Source organism: Octopus bimaculoides, chromosome 24, assembly GCF_046866305.1.
Source record: "Octopus bimaculoides isolate indiv1 chromosome 24, ASM4686630v1, whole genome shotgun sequence".
Taxonomy (NCBI): domain Eukaryota; kingdom Metazoa; phylum Mollusca; class Cephalopoda; order Octopoda; family Octopodidae; genus Octopus; species Octopus bimaculoides.
The window spans coordinates 18,067,265-18,088,539 of NC_142951.1; the positions used below are offsets into that span (position 1 = coordinate 18,067,265).

Below are 21,275 nucleotides of genomic sequence, written 5' to 3' on the forward strand. Positions count from 1 at the left end.
GTATGTACGTATGTATGCATGCACACACAACATATTTTTCACTGTTACAGATTACCAAACTCACTCACAAGGCACTAGTTGGGTCAGGGCTATAGTAGAAGACACTTGTCCAAGGTGTTGCACATTGGGACTGAGCCTGACACCATGTGGATGAAAAGTGAGCTTCTTAACCACACATCCATGCCTGCACCTATATATTCCTAACATCAATATTATGAAGGGTATCCTGTCATAGAAAGGGTATCCTGTCAAAGCAGACATTGAAGCTTGACACAATCTTCTGGCTTGTTAGCTCCTATTTAACTGTCTAACCCATGCCAGTATGGAAAATAGATGTTAGGTGATGATGAAGATTAAATATATTTATACAGCAAACAGTTTCTGTCTTTCAAATTTCACACATAAGGCATTGATGAATCTGAGTTTATGAGAGAAGACATTTGGTCAGGGTTCCACTCAGTGACATTGCAAATGGAATCACATGGTTGCAGAGTGAACTTATTAACCATACACCCATGCATACGCCTATACACAAGTAAGAATAATACATTATAATAATATACTTTCTTATACTCCTTAGGTTACGCCATATTACTCATGGCTATTGGAAGCTGGTCACTGAATTTACACGGAAGGAAGCTGTGAAAGAGATAAAACATCTACAGAGAATAACCACAGATTTAGGCCGAGGTAAGTGTTTAACCTAATATTGTACAGGAAAGGTAGCTGTATACGAAAAAAGTTAGCTTTTGGTGGGATTAACTTTCCCGAGAAAGTTTGTAATGTCCTTAACTGTAAATTATTTTAACAAAAATTATTCCGTGAAAGATGTTTTCTAAAAACTGTTTTATGCCTATTTTCCTATGGGCGAGAGGATTTATTTTTTGGGGACTGTCATTGTTATTGCTTACTACTGATCATTGATCTATGCATCAGGGGTTGGCAAAACCTGTTTTTACAGCTGGATGGTTGCCTATTACCACTGTGAAGTAAGAGGTAGTGGAACCTGCTTTTACAACTGGGTGTACAGTAATCCCTTGCCATATTGCAGTTCACTTATTGTAGTTTATTATTTAAGCTTACAATAATTCCTCTGGGGTGATATTTTGCATTTATAATAAAATAAATATATACAAATTATAAAAATCATTAAAAAAAAATATACAGTACAGTATTGTTTCTACTTCACAAATTTTCACCTATCGCAGGGGTTTTTGTAACATAATATCCACAATAGTCGAGGAATTACTGTATATCAATTCTTACCACTAACCACTGAATTAGGGAGTGATAAAATTTGTTTGCAGCCAGTTAAATGTCCTTTCATACTACTTGATTTCTGAAATCTGAAATAAAGTATAATGGAACCTATTTTTACAGCTGAATGCTGGACTCTTCTTATCACTGACCACTGAACTGTGAAGTAGAAATAGAAACTTGCTTTTGTTTAGTCATCACTTATATAACCAGAGTTAAACAGAGTTGCATGCTTTGCTAAGGGACACAACATAATGTTTGTAGTTGTAAAATTTGAACTGAAGACTTTGTGGGTACTTATTTACAACTGACAGATATTTGTCCTCATCTTGTTTGTTGTTAGCACATTTCAGCTGATATACCCTCCAGCCTTCATCAGGTGTCTTGGGGAAATTTCAAACCTGGGTTCTCTTCCCTAAGGTATTTTTCGATGTTGTTATTATTATTATTTAGTAGTTTTGGTTTTATAACGTGCTTTCACTTCACTACCGAGCGCAGCTCTGTGTGCCTTGGGTATGTGCTGTGGTTTGCTGTGATGCTCTTATGGTTACTGTATTGAAAGTGTTTTGGATAGGATGTGTGCAGTGCCCAGTAGTGCAATTTTCTGTATGTTATATATATTTGTAAGTCCTGGTGTTTTTGTTATGTATTTGTCTGAATATTTTTTTATTATACGTAAGGCACCTACTATGATAGGAATTGTTTCTGTTTTTAGATTCCACATTCGAGTTACCTCTATTTCCAGGTCTTTGTATTTTGAAAGTTTTTCCATTTCTTTTAGGGAAATGTTGTCATCTGCTGGTATTGATACATCAATTAGAAAGCATTTTTTTCGTTAATGATCTTTGACAACTATATCTGGTCTATTGGCCTTAATTTCTCTATCTGTATGTATTGGCATATCCCAGAGTATGGTTGCTTTCTCGTTTTCTGTGACTTTTTCTGGCGTGTATTTATACCATCTTTTTTCTGTTGTTATTCCATAGTGTTGGCATAGCTTCCAGCGTATATAGGTCCCAGTTCTGTCGTGTCTGTGAATATATTCCTTCTTAGCCAGGAATGGGCAGCCAGAGATAATATGATTTATTGTTTCTTGTCCATTGCCACATATTCTGCAGTTACTTGTTATGTTTCTTTTCATTATATGTTTTTGGTAATGTGCCTTGGGTATGTGCTGTGGTTTGCTGTGATGCTCTTATGGTTACTGTATTGAAAGTGTTTTGGATAGGATGTGTGCAGTGCCCAGTAGTGCAATTTTCTGTATGTTATATATATTTGTAAGTCCTGGTGTTTTTGTTATGTATTTGTCTGAATATTTTTTTATTATACGTAAGGCACCTACTATGATAGGAATTGTTTCTGTTTTTAGATTCCACATTCGAGTTACCTCTATTTCCAGGTCTTTGTATTTTGAAAGTTTTTCCATTTCTTTTAGGGAAATGTTGTCATCTGCTGGTATTGATACATCAATTAGAAAGCATTTTTTTCGTTAATGATCTTTGACAACTATATCTGGTCTATTGGCCTTAATTTCTCTATCTGTATGTATTGGCATATCCCAGAGTATGGTTGCTTTCTCGTTTTCTGTGACTTTTTCTGGCGTGTATTTATACCATCTTTTTTCTGTTGTTATTCCATAGTGTTGGCATAGCTTCCAGCGTATATAGGTCCCAGTTCTGTCGTGTCTGTGAATATATTCCTTCTTAGCCAGGAATGGGCAGCCAGAGATAATATGATTTATTGTTTCTTGTCCATTGCCACATATTCTGCAGTTACTTGTTATGTTTCTTTTCATTATATGTTTTTGGTAATGTGCCTTGGGTATGTGCTGTGGTTTGCTGTGATGCTCTTATGGTTACTGTATTGAAAGTGTTTTGGATAGGATGTGTGCAGTGCCCAGTAGTGCAATTTTCTGTATGTTATATATATTTGTAAGTCCTGGTGTTTTTGTTATGTATTTGTCTGAATATTTTTTTATTATACGTAAGGCACCTACTATGATAGGAATTGTTTCTGTTTTTAGATTCCACATTCGAGTTACCTCTATTTCCAGGTCTTTGTATTTTGAAAGTTTTTCCATTTCTTTTAGGGAAATGTTGTCATCTGCTGGTATTGATACATCAATTAGAAAGCATTTTTTTCGTTAATGATCTTTGACAACTATATCTGGTCTATTGGCCTTAATTTCTCTATCTGTATGTATTGGCATATCCCAGAGTATGGTTGCTTTCTCGTTTTCTGTGACTTTTTCTGGCGTGTATTTATACCATCTTTTTTCTGTTGTTATTCCATAGTGTTGGCATAGCTTCCAGCGTATATAGGTCCCAGTTCTGTCGTGTCTGTGAATATATTCCTTCTTAGCCAGGAATGGGCAGCCAGAGATAATATGATTTATTGTTTCTTGTCCATTGCCACATATTCTGCAGTTACTTGTTATGTTTCTTTTCATTATATGTTTTTGGTAATTTCTGGTGGGGAGGCTTTGGTCTTGTGCAGCAATTAAAAATCCTTCTGTCTGTTTTGAGTCCTGAGCTTCTCAACCATTGCTGGGATTTTTCTCTGTCTATTTCTTTTGCATTTAGTTTAGCCCAGTATTTACCATGGAGGGGCTTTTCTTGCCATCGTTTTATCATGGTCTGTTGTTGTTCTAGTTTTAGTTTAGATTTTGTTTGTTTTATAGCTCTTCTTCTTCTTCTTCTTCTTCTTCTTCTTCTTCTTCTCCTTCTTCTTCTTCTTCTTCTTCTTCTTCTTCTTCTCCTCCTCCTCCTCCTCCTCCTCCTCCTTCTTCTTCTTCTTCTTCTTCTTCTTCTTCTTTATTAGGTAGTATGATTTCTTGTTTGTATTTGTCAGCTTCCTTAAATACAGAAAACAGTTTTTTGTTTTGCTCGTGTTTTGTGGCTATTTGTATTAGTTTTCCTTGCTTCTTAAGTAGGTATTTTTGCAGTCCTATGGTGGTTATTTTATAATAGTTTTCCAGCTGTATAAGACCCCTACCACCTTCTGTATGTTGTATATATAGCCTTTCTTTGTCAGATTTTGGGTGGTGCATCCTAGATCCTGTCATTATTTTTCTTGTTTTCCTGTCTATTTTAGATAGTTCGTTTAGTGTCCAGTTAAGGATATTGTAGCTGTAACTTATAACTGGGACGGCTAAAGTGTTAATACCTATTATATTGTTTTTAGCATTGAGCTCTATTTTAGTATTGATCTAACTTGTCTATAGTACTCTTTCTTTATTTTTTCTTTCATTTGTGCGTGTTGTATCCTATCTAGTTCATTGATTCCTAAATATTTGTATGGCTGGCTTTCGTCTAATTCTTTTATTTTATTGGCTTTATCTAGTGTGATGTTGCTACTCTTAACTAGTTTTCCTCTTTTCAGGGTTGCTTTGGCACATTTTTCTAATCCAAATTTCATATCTATTTCTTTGGTAAATCCATGTACTGTTTGTAGTAGTGTTTCCAGTTCTTTATCATTTCTAGCGTATAATTTTAGGTCATCCCTATATAAAAGGTGGCTGATTGTTTTGCCGTAACATTTGTATCCACATCCAGTTCTATTTAACAAGTCAGTTAAAGGTGTGAGTGCCAGGCAGAACAGGAGTGGAGAGAGCGTGGAATATTCCTCTTCTAATGGGGATGGCTCTCGTTTTCACGAGTCCCTCTTTTGTTTGGAGCTGTAGCATTGTCTGCCATTTATTCATAGAGTGCCTTATGTATTTTATAATAATTGGTGCCACCTTGTTTATGGCTAGTGTTTCGAGGATCTACGTGTGGGGAACACTGTCAAAAGCCTTTCGGTAGTCGATCCAGGCTATACTGTGCATTCCTGTCAGGTATTTTAACCAGAAGTTGGGGATCTTGTGCCCAGGTGCCTTCCAGTTGCTTAGTCTTTGCAGTGCCTGGGTGACCTCATCAGTTGTTATAGGGGTCCAGAGTTGCTCAGGTGCTAAGTTCATTGATTTAATGGTCCTTTTCTGAGGTTGTTGCTTCACCGACCATATTTCTTTCCAAAATTCTTCCACTTCTGCTGTTGGTGTTGCAGTAATGTCTATTTTATTTTTACCCAGTTCTTGGTAGAATTTTTTGGGGTTGGATTTGAACTGTTTGTTTTGTTCAAAGAAACGTTGGCGTTTCTCATACCGGCGGATCCTTTGTGCTTTGGCAAGGATATCTTGCTTTAGCTTTTCTTTTGCCTCAGGTAAATCTTTTTCTGTAATGTTGTATTTGTACAGTATTTTTGTTTTCTTCTTGTTACTTAGATGTGTTGATTGTCTACTAATTTTGTTGAGAATCGATAGATCTTTTCTCTTTTTTTAAATTTTGTTTTGGATATCATTTACCCACAAGATCTGTTTGGGTGGTGGAACTCCTGTTCGGATGGGTTTGAGGGAGTATCCTGCTTCTTTTGTGGCTGCAGTGGCTGCCGCATATATTATATCATTTAGCTCAGTGATATTGCCAGTTGTTTCTGTGGCTGTTAGTTCCGTGACGGCCAGGTTTATGCTATTTATTATTGATGTTGTTTTATTGTCTAGTTTGATTTTTGGGAGATATAATCTGTGGTCCATTCTGAGATCTGTGGTTTTCAGTTCTTTGATTATTCTCATTTTTATAGTATCGTAATCATTAGGTTTCCCTTCGTTATTCCCAGGTTTTATATTTGTTTTGCCTTCCTTTTCATTCATATGTTTGTCTGTGTTGTTCTGGATTGGTGCTTTTTGTACATTATTATACATCTCTACGGTCTGGGTTTGTTGTTTTTTGTTTACTTCATTTTTGGTGGAAATGTTACGTTTATCTTTGTGTTTTACTATCTCAGTGTTTATATTATTATTTGGCATTGTTGTGTGACTACTATCTAGATTTTCCTGATGTATTTTTCCTTTCAATTGTTCTATTTCTATTTCTGATATTTTTTTTGCTTTGCGAATATATCTTCGTATGTTAGCTAGTTTATTAGGGTTCATTGTTGTATCCAGGTCTTTATTTAGGTTATTTTTCTTCCATATTTTATATGTATGTGTTGTTGAGTTTTCGTTCTTTGGGTAGAGCACTGCTGTAAAGTGAGTGTGTAGGATCGAAATGTATTCCTCACGTGCCCATTTATGCTATTTTGGTTTTATTTGCGGGACACGACGAACAATGTCCGGCCCTTTATTTTGATGGTCATCATTTTCGTAGGGTACCGGTCCGTTTATTTCTGTTGTCAGATTGTTTTGCACATGCAGCTCTTTGTACTTTTTGCGTAACAAGTTTAGAGTACGCACTTCCCGGTTATTATTCTTGGGTGGAATAATACTGGTATTATTTAATCTATTTGTAATTTTTTTGTACATGGTGTTTGGGGCCGGAGATGGTCTGTTTAGATGTGCTGTGCAAGCAGTGGAGATGATATCCAGTTAAAATACATCATTTCATTTGGAAAAATAGAAATAAATTTGAATGAGTATTACTTACTCGGATATAGTCCAACCCTTTGTCAGCTATTTTTGACTCCATGTGATGTCTTTATTTCCGATGTTTTTGGATAAATTTCGGAGCAGTGATTTATCGTTCTCACATGTTAAACGTCCCCGGTGTAATCTCTTACATTCTTCTTCTTCTTCTTCTTATTATTATTATTATCATTATTATTATTATTATTATTATCATTCAGGTCACTGCCTAGAATCGAACTCAGAATCTTGGGGGCTAGTAGCCCACGCTCTTAACCACTACACCATATGCCCGTCAAATGTAAATAATATAAATAATATAGAACTGTATATACAGCATGTTTAAACCTCTTCCTCCAGGACCGTGCTCTTAACCACTTTGCCATATGCTCGTGGGCATATGGTGTAGTGGTTAAGAGCAAGGGCTACTAACCCCAAGATTCCAAGTTCAATTCCAGGCAGTGACCTGAATAATAATAGTAATAATAATAATAATAATAATAATAATAATAACAATAATAATAACAACAACATCGAAAAATACCTTAGGAATGAGAACCCAGGTTCGAAATTTCCCCAAGACACCTGATGAAGGCTGGAGGGTATATCAGCCGAAACGTGTTAACAACAAACAAGATGAGGACAACCAGATGTAAATGATATAAATAATGTACATAATTCCTCATCTCTTAAATACAGAACCGTATTTGTGGGTACTGTTTAGCACTTCAAGTTCACAGCCCCCATTGTTTGGCTGTATGGTTAAGAAGCTCACATTGCAACCACGTGGTTTCAAGTTCAGTTTCACTGCACAGCACCATGGGCAACAAATGTCTTGTGAGTAAATTCAGCTGATGGAAACTGTGGAAGCCTGTCATATATATTTGTGTGTTGGTTTGTTTACATCCTACCTTAACTTAGTAGTTTAGCTGAAGTGGCTCAGAATAAGTGCCAGACTTAAAAGAAAAGAGCACTTTCTGTTTGACTAAATCCTTCAAGCAGTGCCCCAACATAGTCACTATCTAATGACTGAAACAAGTGAAAGATAAAAGATAAATATATATATGGCCTAGTAGTTACTGTGTTGCACTCACAATTGCTAGATCATAGGTTCAGTTCCCAGATTTGGTGGCACATTGTGTTCTTGAACAAGACACTTAATTTCATATTGCTTTGTGATCATTTCAACATCTGACATGTGCTCCTGTACAGGCAACGTCAATTTAATGGAAGGTGTAAGCTAATGTACAGCACATACATTTGATAACTATAAACAAATCATTTCTGTAGGTCATTCAGAAAAATCTGAACACTCGTATATTATTCTGGACCGGAGGATCCATCACACATGTGCACGCATGCACACACAATTTCTATTTCATAATTTCGTTATTACTACATGTAAGATATAATTTGAATTTATGAATCTTTGTTTTCGTTGATTATATTACTAAAATTCCCTTCCATATATCAAACAATTGTCTTATTATCTTATATTAATTTTATTATAATTGTCTTCTATAATCTTTTAAATATTGACTTCCTGTTCTTGAAATGTTACATTGAGAATTTAGTATTTAACAAAGACTTTCTTTCACCTAAGGATGTAGCTTAAGTTCTGCATTATTTTGAAAGATTTTTTGCATTTTGCATTAATGCAGACATGTAAGTAATTTATTTATTATTAAATATAATAATATAAATTTTTTAAGTGTTTTTAAGTTATAAAACACTTTGTCATGATATTAGAATTTTCTTATTGTTAAAAAAAATTTCATCAACCTATTCTCTTTCATTTATGTCTTTATATATATATATATATATATATATATATATATATATATATAGCTTATAAGTTAGAGGCAAGTGTTCTCTATTTATAGAATACACTTTGAAGTGCTCAAGAGATGAGTAAATCGAATGAGAAGCAAGTTAGGCAAGTTGATTTACACAGAATATTAAATACATTTAATAAAAAGAATGTACATGTGTATGTGTGTGTCAAGAGTGGTAGGAGCTCTCTGAACTTTGCCCAGGCTATTCTTATTCTCGTAGCTACACTCTTGGAGCATCCACCTACACTACTGACTTGGTCTCCTAGATAACAGAAGCTATCAACTACCTCTATCTTACCCCACTGGCATTTGATGAAGTCTATTTTCTGCACATTTGTAGTGTTTATTATACCTGTGCACCTTTCACACACAAAAACTATTTTCTCTGTTAACCTTTCTCTGATATTGCTGCACCACTTATGTGTCCATAGCTTACACTGGATACAGCTTATGGAGTTTCCACCTATGCCTTTTCTAAAGATTGAGCAGGGCCATCTAAAGATTGAGCAGATTTGTCTGCATTCCTACTTACTAAAGAATTGGGTTTTTGCTAGATTTACTCTTGAGACTCTTTGATTCTAGACCTGGCTTCCACACCTGAAATTTCTTCTCTAGTTCTGGAAGTGATTTAGCTATGAGAACTAGGTCATCCTCATAGAGGAGCACCCAGGGGCAGCCCATCTTAAATTCCTCTGTTATTGCCTGGAGGACTATGATAAACAAGAGGGGGCTGAAGCCTGATCCTTAGTGAACCCCTACTTGTATATTGAATTCATCACTATACTCATTGCCAACCCTCACCTTACTGACTGATTCCCTGTACATGGCTTGTACAGCTCTCACTAACCACTTGTCAATCTCTAGTTTCTGCATTGACTACATGCTAAGGGATCAGGGAACCCTGTCAAAGGCTTTCTTCATGTCAACAATAGCCAAGTACAAAGGTTCATTTTTGTCTAGGTACTTCTACTGCAGCTGTCTTATCAGAAATATAGTATCAGTGGTGCTTCTCACTGGCACAAAACCAAACTGCATCCCATCTAGGTTAACTCTCATCTTAATTAGTTGTGCTATGATCCTCCCTGTAACTTTCATCGCCTGATTTAACAGTTTGGTACCTCTAATTATTTCTGTCTAAGGCATCTCCTTTTCCTTTGTAGTATTGTGTATGACACCCTCATGTACAACCTGACTTACTATACAGGTAACTAGACCATACCCTACATCGCCAGATATTTTAAGCATTTCAACAGTTGTCCTAGACAGGCCAGGGCCTTTTCTTGTCTTCATAACCTTCATGGCTTTGTCTACCATGCTACTGTCTGTTTGGATTACTGGTCCCTCTGTTGGATCTACACAAAGCACACTCTCCCTCTCCCATGAGTTCTCTACATTTAGTAGCCTTTCATAGCGGCACTTCCAAGCCTGCTTCTTTGCAGGGTTACTAACTGCCAGTGAACCATCATCCATGTGAACACATTTCTCTTCCATGCATCAATTTTCTCTGACACACTGTCTTGCAAGCTGAAACAATTCAAGCCTCTGGTCCTCATACTGTAAGACATTGGCAAACTTCTTCCTTTTTGCTTCACTCCTGGCTGAGACGGGAGGGCAGTGAGTAAAGGGGAAAGGATGAAGTCAAGATATTTGGAGATGAGTTCTGTGGAGCAGTTACGAAGGAAGCAACGGGGCAGCCAGGGTTGTTGGGTTTGTGTATTTTGGGAAGGAAATAAATGGTGGAGGTACAGGGTGTTCGGACGATGAGCTTTCCTTCTAGCTGCCTGATATATCTCCATGCTACCACCACCCTTCCAGTCCTTCCAAGCCTGTTTCTTTGCTCTTGTCATCCTAGGGCTGGCTGGGACTTTGCACCAGCCACAAATTTGGTCTGAGGCACTCAGCAAGTTCTCCCATAGGAACTTCCACTTATCCTCTATGCTACAAGTCTATGCCCTCGCGTCTCATATACATGACACCAACCATGCCCTTTGCCTCTTCAATTCCTTCTCCTTCCCTTCCAGCCCTTCATGCCACCTTTTCACCATGGACATAAAATCCCTGTACCTTGTGACACCCCATAACGACAGCCTCTTAGTCTTCTAATGCTTCCTTGACTGACCCCACACCCAGCACCTCCACCCTTCTCCTCCTTGCAGAACTCATCCTTACCCTCAACTGCTTTACGTCCATAGGAGAGATTTACCAGCAGAACTCTGGCATTGCTATGGGAATGAGGATGGGCCCCAATTGTTGGTTATGTTGAGACCCAAATCTTCTCACAGTTCTCCAGACCGGCCTCAGAGCTATACAGTTGCTATATAGACAACTGTATAGGTGCTACCTACTTCTCCCGCAAACAGCTCTCCAATTTCATCTCTTTTGTTTCTAACTTCTACCCTTCTTTCTAATTCACCTGTACCATCTCTGATACTTCTGTAAACTTCCTCGATATCTCTCTCCATTGATAGCCTCACTCACTCTCTCACTACCTCCGCCTTCTTTAAACCCACAGACTCCCACTTCTACCTCAACTTTTCCTCCCCCATCCTCCCACACCAAATAGGCCATCCCCTACTCCCTCTGATGCCTGTGCAGCTGGGACCAGGATTTCAAGACCCAGTCCCAATACTTGGCCCTCTTATTCATGCATCACAGATACCCTTCCACCCGTGTCCAAACTGCCCTTACCCATGCTCATCAAATCAATCGCACTACCATCCCCTCTCTCCTTCCCCACACTGATCCCCCAACCGCATCCCCTTTCCCCTCGTTTTCCACCCCTCCACCCTACCCCTTTGTTGGAAGATCCTGCAGGCCTTCCAGCACCTTCAGCTAGATCCCACCACCTTCCCTATTTTCCCCAACCCACTCTTGCCTTCCTTCAAATGCGCCCGTAACCTACATGACCTACTGGTCTGTAGCTCCCTCCCTCCCCACTCCGTTCCAACCCAACCCGGATCCTTCCCTTGCTCCAGCCTCACCTGTCCTTTCATCACCTCTCATCCCTCCCTGGATCCAACCAGAACACCCTCTACATTAGGAAATCCTTCTGCATTTCTTCAAACCTCATTTACTGCATCAAGTGCAATCTTTGCAATAAACTTTATGTTGGACAGACGCGCTGCCAGCTAGCCAACTGGTTCACCAAACACTTACGAGACGTTTGTCTAAGTAAGGACCCCCACCCCCACCCTGTCGATCGTCATTTCGCTTGGTCAACCACTCCACCTCAGACCTTGCCGTCTTTGGCCTTGCCCTACACCATGGATCCACTAAATCTAGACTCCACCTGGAACAGCATTACATTTTCACTCTATGTACCCAAACTCCTTTCAGACTCAACACAACCCCCTCCTCTCAGTGACTTTCCCCACACCCCTTTTTAAAAAGTCATTCTACTCAATCTTATTTTTTATTCATTTATTTCTTTATTTCATTATTTTTTTTATTTTACTTTATTTTTTATTTTTTATAATTTTTATTGTTATTTATTTGTTACTGATTTTATTATTGATATTTTTGATTTATTTCTGTTACTGATTTATTCACAAAATCCTTTTCATTTATTTTTTTATTATTACTAATTTTCATTATTGACTTAAATTAATTTAAATTTTTTATTCCTATACCACACACCACACACACACCTGTACACACACATGCACACACACACACACACACACACATACACACACTCCCACACCAGCACACACACACCCTTGGCTATGCCAATCTACCCACACACACTCCACTTCACCCCTCTCTTGCATGCGCACACACATATACTTCTACACACACATGTACACATATACATACATGTACATACACTTCTACACACATTAACATGCACATATACATACATACATCCCCTCACATACGCACATATACAGTGAGAGAGAGACATACATGCACACGCACCCATACACATGTGTGCACACACAGATATACACATTCCCTCTCCATCTACGCACACATGCCAACAGATACACACACACACCAACCATACTTCTGGTCACTTCAGAAATGTAACCTCATGTGGACTGTTGGTGAATTTTTTTCCTCCTTTCTTTTTTCCTGTTCTTCCTGTTTCTGAAGACGAACTACACTTGAAACATTAAACAACTACTCTCTTCTTTCTCTGAGTGTCTTATTAGTACATTGCTTGTGCAACATCCTCACGTTTGTCTTTTTTAAACTTTTTCTCTGTGGTATATATATATATGTGTGTGTATATATATATATATATATACACACACATATTATTTACTAAAGCCAGGAAATCCTTCACAAACTGTTTGTAAGATAGTTGCAATAATAATAGTATTATTGCAATTGTCTGATGAACGGTCACATCAAACTCTAAGTAACAATTTATGAAGATTTTTTTTGTTATAATAAATAGTATATTATTTTATCTTTGGTATTCAAATCCTATTTTTTCCCACCTCATTTTGCATCTATGTACTTGTTTATATGCATATATGTAAACATACACGTATAAGCATATACATATATGTGAATGTGTACACATACTTTCAGACAAATACATAAATATATAATATATAAAGTGTACACATTCGTGCATGCTCATATATGAATGTGTGTATACACACACATGTATTATAGATCGACATACATGCATACACATGTGAGCGCAAGAGAATATGGATAGACCTATAAATACACTTCTATATATGAAGTTATTTTACAAATAGACATACACATGCATATAAAAATATAGTCATAAGTAAATGTGCATGCAACATGCATATAGGAAAAAATGAATAAGTTAATAAACTAGAAGACTAAAATAAGATAAAGATAAATGTACAGGCAAGTATGTATATGGATCAACATATATATATATATATATATATATATTTATTGCCCACAGGGGGCTAAGTATAGAGGGAACAAACAAGGACAGACAAAGGGTTTAAGTCGATTAAATCGACCCCAGTGTGTAGCTGGTACTTATTTAATTGACCCCGAAGTATATGTAGGTATAAAACATCCATAAAAACACATAAATAGACACATACATATACACGCATACATATACATATATATATATATATATATATATATATATATATATATATATATATATATATATATATATATATATATATATAGAGAGAGAGAGAGAGAGAGAGAGAGAGAGAGAGAGAGAGAGAGACATGAATAGTTATCCAAAGATGTACAAGAAATGTATATCTATACACTCAGATTCACATGTGTACAGACACAAGTATATGAATTTACAGATACATATATATATATATGCATAAGAAAACGATGCTTGTATACATAGAGAAACTCAAATATGTATGAAAAATCACCAGGTATCTTATAATAATTCTTCTTGTCATTCTGTTACTTAGCCCATCGGTAATGCTTTCATGTGATTAAAGAAAAGAGAGATAGGAAAAGAGGGAGAAAGAAAAGAGAGAGAGAGAGAGAGAGAAAAAAGAGGGAGAGAGAAGCGCCCATGACCTGAAGTACGGGGAATGTAATATTTATTACGTGGTTTAAAAAGTTAGTTGAAGGTAGTGATAATATAGAGGAAGATAGTTAAAAATATAATTTTTGCAGAGGGGTGATGTTCTGATGGTGAGGTTAAAGAAAGGCATAGATAGAGGGGGAGAGAGAAAGAAGGGAGAAAGAGAGGGGTAGACAGATGGTGGTCGTGTTGGAGATGGAGGTGGTGGTGGTGGCAGTGGTGATTGGATAGTGAAAAGTGTATTTTTGAATTGAATTTAGTTTTTCATATCACCTATCACTTAACGCATGTGCATAAGTGCAAATCAATGAAATATTCAGGCTTATTTACGTGGCAGATATATGCAATTTAACTAAAGGTTGTATCATATGTACGGGATAATTTTTTTTTGTTTTTGGGATAAATGGAAAAATAAGAGTGAATATTTATTTTATGTGTGCTGTGTATTAAGTCTATAAAACTGTGCATAAAGTATATAAAGTGCATTAAGTAATCATCGTATTCCAATTTCTTCCACTTCTCAATGAGTAGCAGATGAGCGATTATCTCTCCATACAGACACAACACAGGCTATACTTTCAAGTTTTTTGGATAAAGTTTTCAAAAATAACCCAATAGATTTACCATTAATTCCATGAAATATTCATGGGTCCCACTAGTATGTATAACAAGAGATATAGATAGGTACTTATCTAAATAGGCATATATGTCTATATCTGTTTATCAATCTGTTTAACAAGAATTTTAGAATAAATAAATAAGTAGGAGTAGGCGCAGGAGTGGCTGTGTGGTAAGTAGCTTGCTTACCAACCACATGGTTCCAGGTTCAGTCCCACTGTATGGCACCTTGGGCAAGTGTCTTCTACTATAGCCTCGGGCCGACCAAAGCCTTGTGAGTGGATTTGGTAGACGGAAACTGAAAGAAGCCTGTCGTATATATGTATATATATATATGTATGTGTGTATATGTTGTGTATCTGTGTTTGTCCCCCCAACATTGCTTGACAACCGATGCTGGTGTGTTTAGGTCCCCGTAACTTAGCGGTTCGGCAAAAAGAGACCGATAGAATAAGTACTAGGCTTACAAAGAATAAGTCCTGGGGTCGATTTGATTTGACTAAAGGCGGTGCTCCAGCATGGCCGCAGTCAAATGACTGAAACAAGTAAAAGAATAAAAGAAAAGAATAAAGTAAGTGAGTGGAAATCAAACTGGTGAATGAGTTAAATAATAAGCCACTAAAAGAGAATGACTCTCCCCAGACACAATAAAATATGCTTCAACACATGAATTCACATAAAGAATCTTGCAAACCAAATACAAAAACGAAATTCATATACACTTATATATAGTTATACATACATGCATATATACACATATCTGTACTTACTCAGCCTAAATGGAATCATATGGATGAATAATTATCTAAACTTATACAGATACATACTGATATAGATACATAAATAGGTATAAGTATGGGAGTGCATGGGAGAATATTGCCATCAGAACAAAGAGAAGAGTAGAAAAACTCAATAGGAGAATGACAAAACTGTCTGATAGTTAAGGTGGGAAGTTAATAAGTTAATAATTGGACTGTAACGTATAGGTCTAGAGAGTCCTGTTTTGATGAATTGGGTTAAGTTATTTCCTAGGTCTGTTTATAAGAGGGATTGAATAGTCTAAGAATCTTACGGTTGCGATTGATAATTAGTTCATTTCATTTGTTAAGTTGTGTATGATAGTAAGATTTGAGTTGCCCTCTGGGTGTACTATTAGCAATGCTTTACTTCTCTCATATATGACATTACTGACTTCACTAATGAAGTTCATAACATAATTGTTTTATTCCTTTGTCATTTCAAATTTATGTTTCAGTTAATTATGGAGGGATTTAAGGAGATAATTACCTTTGTCATTATTAAAGCCTTTGAATACTCTCATGTTTTCCTCAAAACATTTAGCTTATTGTTGTTCAGGACAAATATCAATAACATTACCCTCACAGGTCTCAGAGAACTTGTAACGATTAGCTCCTTTTTCCTGTCTTTAAAGGCCTGTACTGACCAAGGACACAGTCCCTTACTCCAGTCTAAGAGATCCTGTGAAGGATATGGGCACAACCCTTTTCTTCAGACCTAATCAGAAAAGCAGAAGGCAAAAAGCCTGTGTTTAGAACATAAGTGAATGGGTTTTTATGAGGAACGATTTTAATATGAGCATTTTGAATCAAAAAGATTTTATGTGAAAGGAGAAGAAATAGTCTCATGCAATCTGGTATCAAGAGAGTTAAAAATAGTTTCAAATTTGAGAAATGCTTCTTTTCAGTCTTTTTTTTTTTACCCAAATAGGAGAGGTTTTATTAGATTTATGTTCTCTGTATTGTTAAAAGGGATTTAAGTAAGTTAATTTCTTTAGACCCCATGGATTTCCAATGTGTTACTAACATCCTTATTTGTTTTATACAGGTCGTGCCTGGCTATTCCTTGCATTAAATGAGAATTTATTGGAAAGTTACATGAGATGTTTCTTAGAAAATACTAGTGTTGTCAAGAAATACTATGTACGGGAAGCTTTGGTACTTGATCAACAGGTAGGTACCTTAAGTGTTGATTTTGTATATGATTAGTATATTAATACCTTGCTGATGTTTTTGGTACTTTGTCAACAGATAGTTAACTGATGCCGCTTTGGTACTTAATCATCAATAACTTGAGCTGACATACATTTTGTCATGGTAACCTCAAAGAATGACTAAATTAGTTCTCCACCACCTTCTGCTTTTTCTCCATATCAGTAACTATTATCTATTTTCATCTTTTTGTCATTGTAGAGAATGAATGTTCTGGTTACTTTAACATCTGGTCTGGATTTTGCATCATTTCAACTGGAATATGTAAGTGAAACATCAATCTCCTTTCATTTACACTTTGTATATGTAAGTATGGACATGTAAATGTGTGTGAGTACGCACACACAGACAAACACACACACTCTCTCTCTCTCTCTCTTAGTTTGTTGATGTAGCTGAAGAATTTCCACTTGCCAGTATTGGTGAAATGATACAGGTACTATATATAATACAATGAAATAATACAGGTACAATAATATTTCAGCAATGAACTTTAGGTACAATGGCAATGAGACAATTATTATACAATATAATCCTAATAAGTAGGAAGGTAGATAAAACACAAACCCCTTCAGGTAGATGGCCCTGCTCAGTATGTAGAAAAGGAGTAGGTAGTAACTCTATAAGATGTACCCGGTGCAAGCTATGGACACATAAGAGGTGCAGCAACATCAAAGGCAGGTTAACTAGCAAGTTAGTTTTTGTTTGTGGCAGATGTTCAGGTGCAATAAAGACTGCAAACAAACAGGAAACAACTTCTATCTCATTCCAGGGTGAAAAACTAGAGGTAGTCGATAGTTTCCGCTATCTGGGCGACCAAGTTAGTAGTGGGGGTGGGTGCGCTGAAAGTGTAGCTGCTAGAATAAGAATAGCCTGGGCAAAGTTTAGAGAGCTCTTACCCCTGCTGGCGACAAAGGGACTCTCACTCAGAGTAAAAGGCAGACTGTATGACGCATGCGTACGAACAACCATGCTACATGGCAGTGAAACATGGGCTGTAACTGCTGAGGACATACGTAAGCTCGCAAGGAATGAAGCCAGTATGCTCCGTTGGATGTGTAATGTCAATGTGAATACCCGTCAGAGTGTAAGTATCTTGAGAGAAAAGCTGAACATTAGAAGCATCAGTTGTAGCGTGCAAGAGAGACGATTGCACTGGTATGGACATGTGGTGAGAATGGAGGAGGATAGCTGCGTGAAAAAGTGCCACACCCTAACAGTTGAGGGAACCCGTGGAAGAGGTAGGCCCAGGAAGACCTGGGCTGAGGTGGTGAGGCAAGACCTTCGTACATTGGGCCTCACCGAGGCGATGACTACTGACCGAGACCTTTGGAAATGGGCTGTGCGTGAGAAGACCCGGCAAGCCAAGTAAGATCGTTGCCAGTGCCCCTGGACTGGCTCTTGTGCGGGTGGCACATAAGATGCACCATTTTGAGCGTGGCCGTTGCCGTTGCCAGTACCGCCTGACTGGCTCCTGTAGGATTTTTGAGCGAGATCGTTGCCAGTGCCCCTGGACTGGCTTGTGCGGGTGGCACATAAAAGACACCATTTCGAGCGTGGCCGTTTTCGTGCGGGTGACACGTAAAAGCACCCACTACACTCTCTGAGTGGTTGGCGTTAGGAAGGGCATCCAGCTGTAGAAACTCTGCCAAATCAGACTGGAGCCTGGTGTTGCCATCCGGTTTCACCAGTCCTCAGTCAAATCGTCCAACCCATGCTAGCATGGAAAGCGGACGTTAAACGATGATGATGATGATATATAGTTGAAATTTATAGAAAGACATAAGAAGAAAACAGGTGTATGAACAACAAGCAAGTGTTTTAGTTTGATACTCGGGAAAATGAAAAACTCTTTTACATTTCGAGTCTACGCTCTTCAACAGAAAGGGATAAGAGAAAATGAACAAACTATGTATATATATGTTTACTAGCAGTATAGCCCGGCTTTGCCCGGGATTAAGTTGGGATTATTAAGCTAATCAAGTTCTTTATTTCAAACCAAACTAAGTAACATGACGTCAAATTTGGGCAGAATCAGTGTTGCAACTGGAGCACATGGGTTGGGAGTTTGATCGGCAGAGGTAATCAGGTTACACATGCCATCCTTTTGAAAACACTACCGCCATCATCTAACCCCTCTTTGCCCATGGGTTAGGAACCCTTCTAGCAAGGAAAATAGAATGACCAAAAGGGCTCCCGATTCTCTGTGTCAGAAGCGGTTCTGTTCCGATCACAACTAAGTCTTAAGTATATATATATATATATATATATATATATATATATATATATGAGAACACGGATGTTACGCAAGTAAAACGTTAATGTTCGAAACTGCAGCAGTCCATAGATAATTCTTTATTCTGTATATTTCTCATTTTGTCCTGTTCTGGCGTTTTGCGAAATTTTTCTGGAGAACATTATTTTTCTTTGTGGTTGGGTCGTTGATGACCTCTTTCTAGCATATTCGATGTCCACCTAGTGGTCATCCCTTATACACGTGTAATACAATTTTTTCTGAATTTTCAGATTTTTTATATGCTAGGCCTCTTGGTTTTAAATTGAATTAATATTCAATTTATCATCCTATCTATATAAATATATAGATCTAAAGGGCAGGGAATCGTCAATTAGTAATAAAATTAATAATTAACAATTTTGCCGAGTAGCTCAGTATGAAAAAACCTTTATCGGTAAAACCATTTATAATCATAAATATACAGGGATTAGCAGGAGCTGCTTCTCCAACATACTGAGAATTCAGAAATAGCAGTCAAAGAACTACTGATTCTAAACTACAAATTTTTTCCCTAATGGATGGCGATATTTATGGCACACACAGAACAAAAAACAGAAGAGAAGAGTAAAAACAAACCTGCCTTTAGTTAATTGGGTACGATGTTTCACGGTTAAGGGTATGAAGTTACCCTATTCCGATCTTCAGCCTCAATATTCGAATAAATTTGCAAGTGTCTAATAACTCATGTGAATTTTGACCATGCGACATCAACACCACGTTAGGCAGACACTAAGAAATTTATTGGCTAGTGAGTTCAAAACACCTCACCTCAATGAATTTATATGAATTTATTTATATGAATTTATTTATATAAATATATATATATATACTAGCAGTATAACCCGACCTTGTCCGGGTGTGACTTATTACGCCATCTACGATAAGTCTTGCTTGGTGAGAATCAACTAAAAAAGAAAGCCTTACAATGAAAAAACCCTTATGATGTAAATATGTTCATAATTCAAAAGACGATGAAATTAATAGGGAAAGTCTGAAGGCTGTTTTACGTAAAATTATTAAGCGTACGTAAATTTCATCCGTTTAATTGGCTAAAGAAATGCTTGTGCAAAACAACTTTTTGCGCTGCCCTGGTTATACATTGCAGGGTAATCCCTTTTCACAGGAGCTGGGACAGCAATTTGTGATGAAGCAATTGCTGGCGATCTGTTGGTACACAGTTTTGACAGAATTCTATCAGATTGGGAAGAAGATGCTGATGCACCATTTTGCATTATGTTCAAAGTAGTTTCTGGAATGTGGTGAATTGCTGCAGGCTGTTGCTGTCATTTTAAACCGGTTGCTGTCTTTCCCCAGTAAACTCTCTTCTTTGGAGGCATAATCTATGTATATATTAAACAGAACAACAAAAGTTATAATAGATGGCAGGGTCGGTACTTTTCACATATCTGTAATTTTTCAGATTAACACCCGCACGATTACCCAACCCTAATCCTAAACCTAATCCTAACCCTAACACTAACCCTAAACCCTAACCCTAACCCTAAAACCCTAACCCTGACCATAAAACCGTAACCGTAACACTAATCCTAACCCTAACCCTAAACCCTAACCCTGACCCTAAAACCCTAACCCTAACACCCTAGTGAAAATCATGGTATATTTACAAAACATTGACGAACATGAGTTATATTTTACTGAATGATTGTGTACTTGCATGTGTATGCGTTTGAGAGAGTGAGAGAGGAAGAGGTAGAGAGGGGGAGAAAGGAATAGAGGTAGTTAAAAGTTTTCTTATGACGGCTTCCCTTCACTGCCTATTACTTCATTAGAAATCTAAGGATGCACATAAGCACATAAAAGAGAAAAAATGAAACAAATATGGACGACTTGCTCTGAAACACCACCGAGTGGGGAACACTTCTCAAAAATAACTTGCAGTTGTTTCCTTCAAGATTCCTACATGCTCGAAATGTACATACATCAAGGTATATTTGTAGAAAATTTCACGAAAAAATATTCATTTTCCTGGAAGTTAAGAGGAATATAAATGGAATTTCCGAAAATTGTCCTCAACCCCACCTCCCAAAACACTTTCACCGAAAATTTTTGTATATTCGGAATCTACATAAAAAATAATATATGCATAGAAAATTTCATAAAAAAATATTCATTTTTCTGAAAGTTATGACCTTCCAAAGTCGGTGGGTACAACTCTGTAGTTATACCACGTTGATGAACGTGAATGATTGTGTTTACTTGCACGTGTATGCGTTTGCGAGAGCGAGAGAGGAAGAAGGGAAGATAGAGAACGGGAGCAATGTGTATGTTGTTGTCACAGATTACGTATGTGTGGTTGTGT

At 37.2% G+C, this 21,275-nt stretch overlaps 1 protein-coding gene across 1 annotated transcript in view; it reads left to right on the forward strand.

Moving 5' to 3' along the window:
• The window catches only part of LOC106872571 (pleckstrin homology domain-containing family M member 2), a 199,585-nt gene that overhangs the window by 89,250 nt on the left and 89,060 nt on the right, over nt 1-21,275 (forward strand). Inside the window, exons 3-5 of the mRNA XM_014919604.3 lie at nt 581-690; nt 16,496-16,620; nt 16,861-16,923. Coding sequence (XP_014775090.1) covers nt 581-690; nt 16,496-16,620; nt 16,861-16,923 — 298 coding nt within the window. The remainder of the gene's footprint in view (nt 1-580; nt 691-16,495; nt 16,621-16,860; nt 16,924-21,275) is intronic.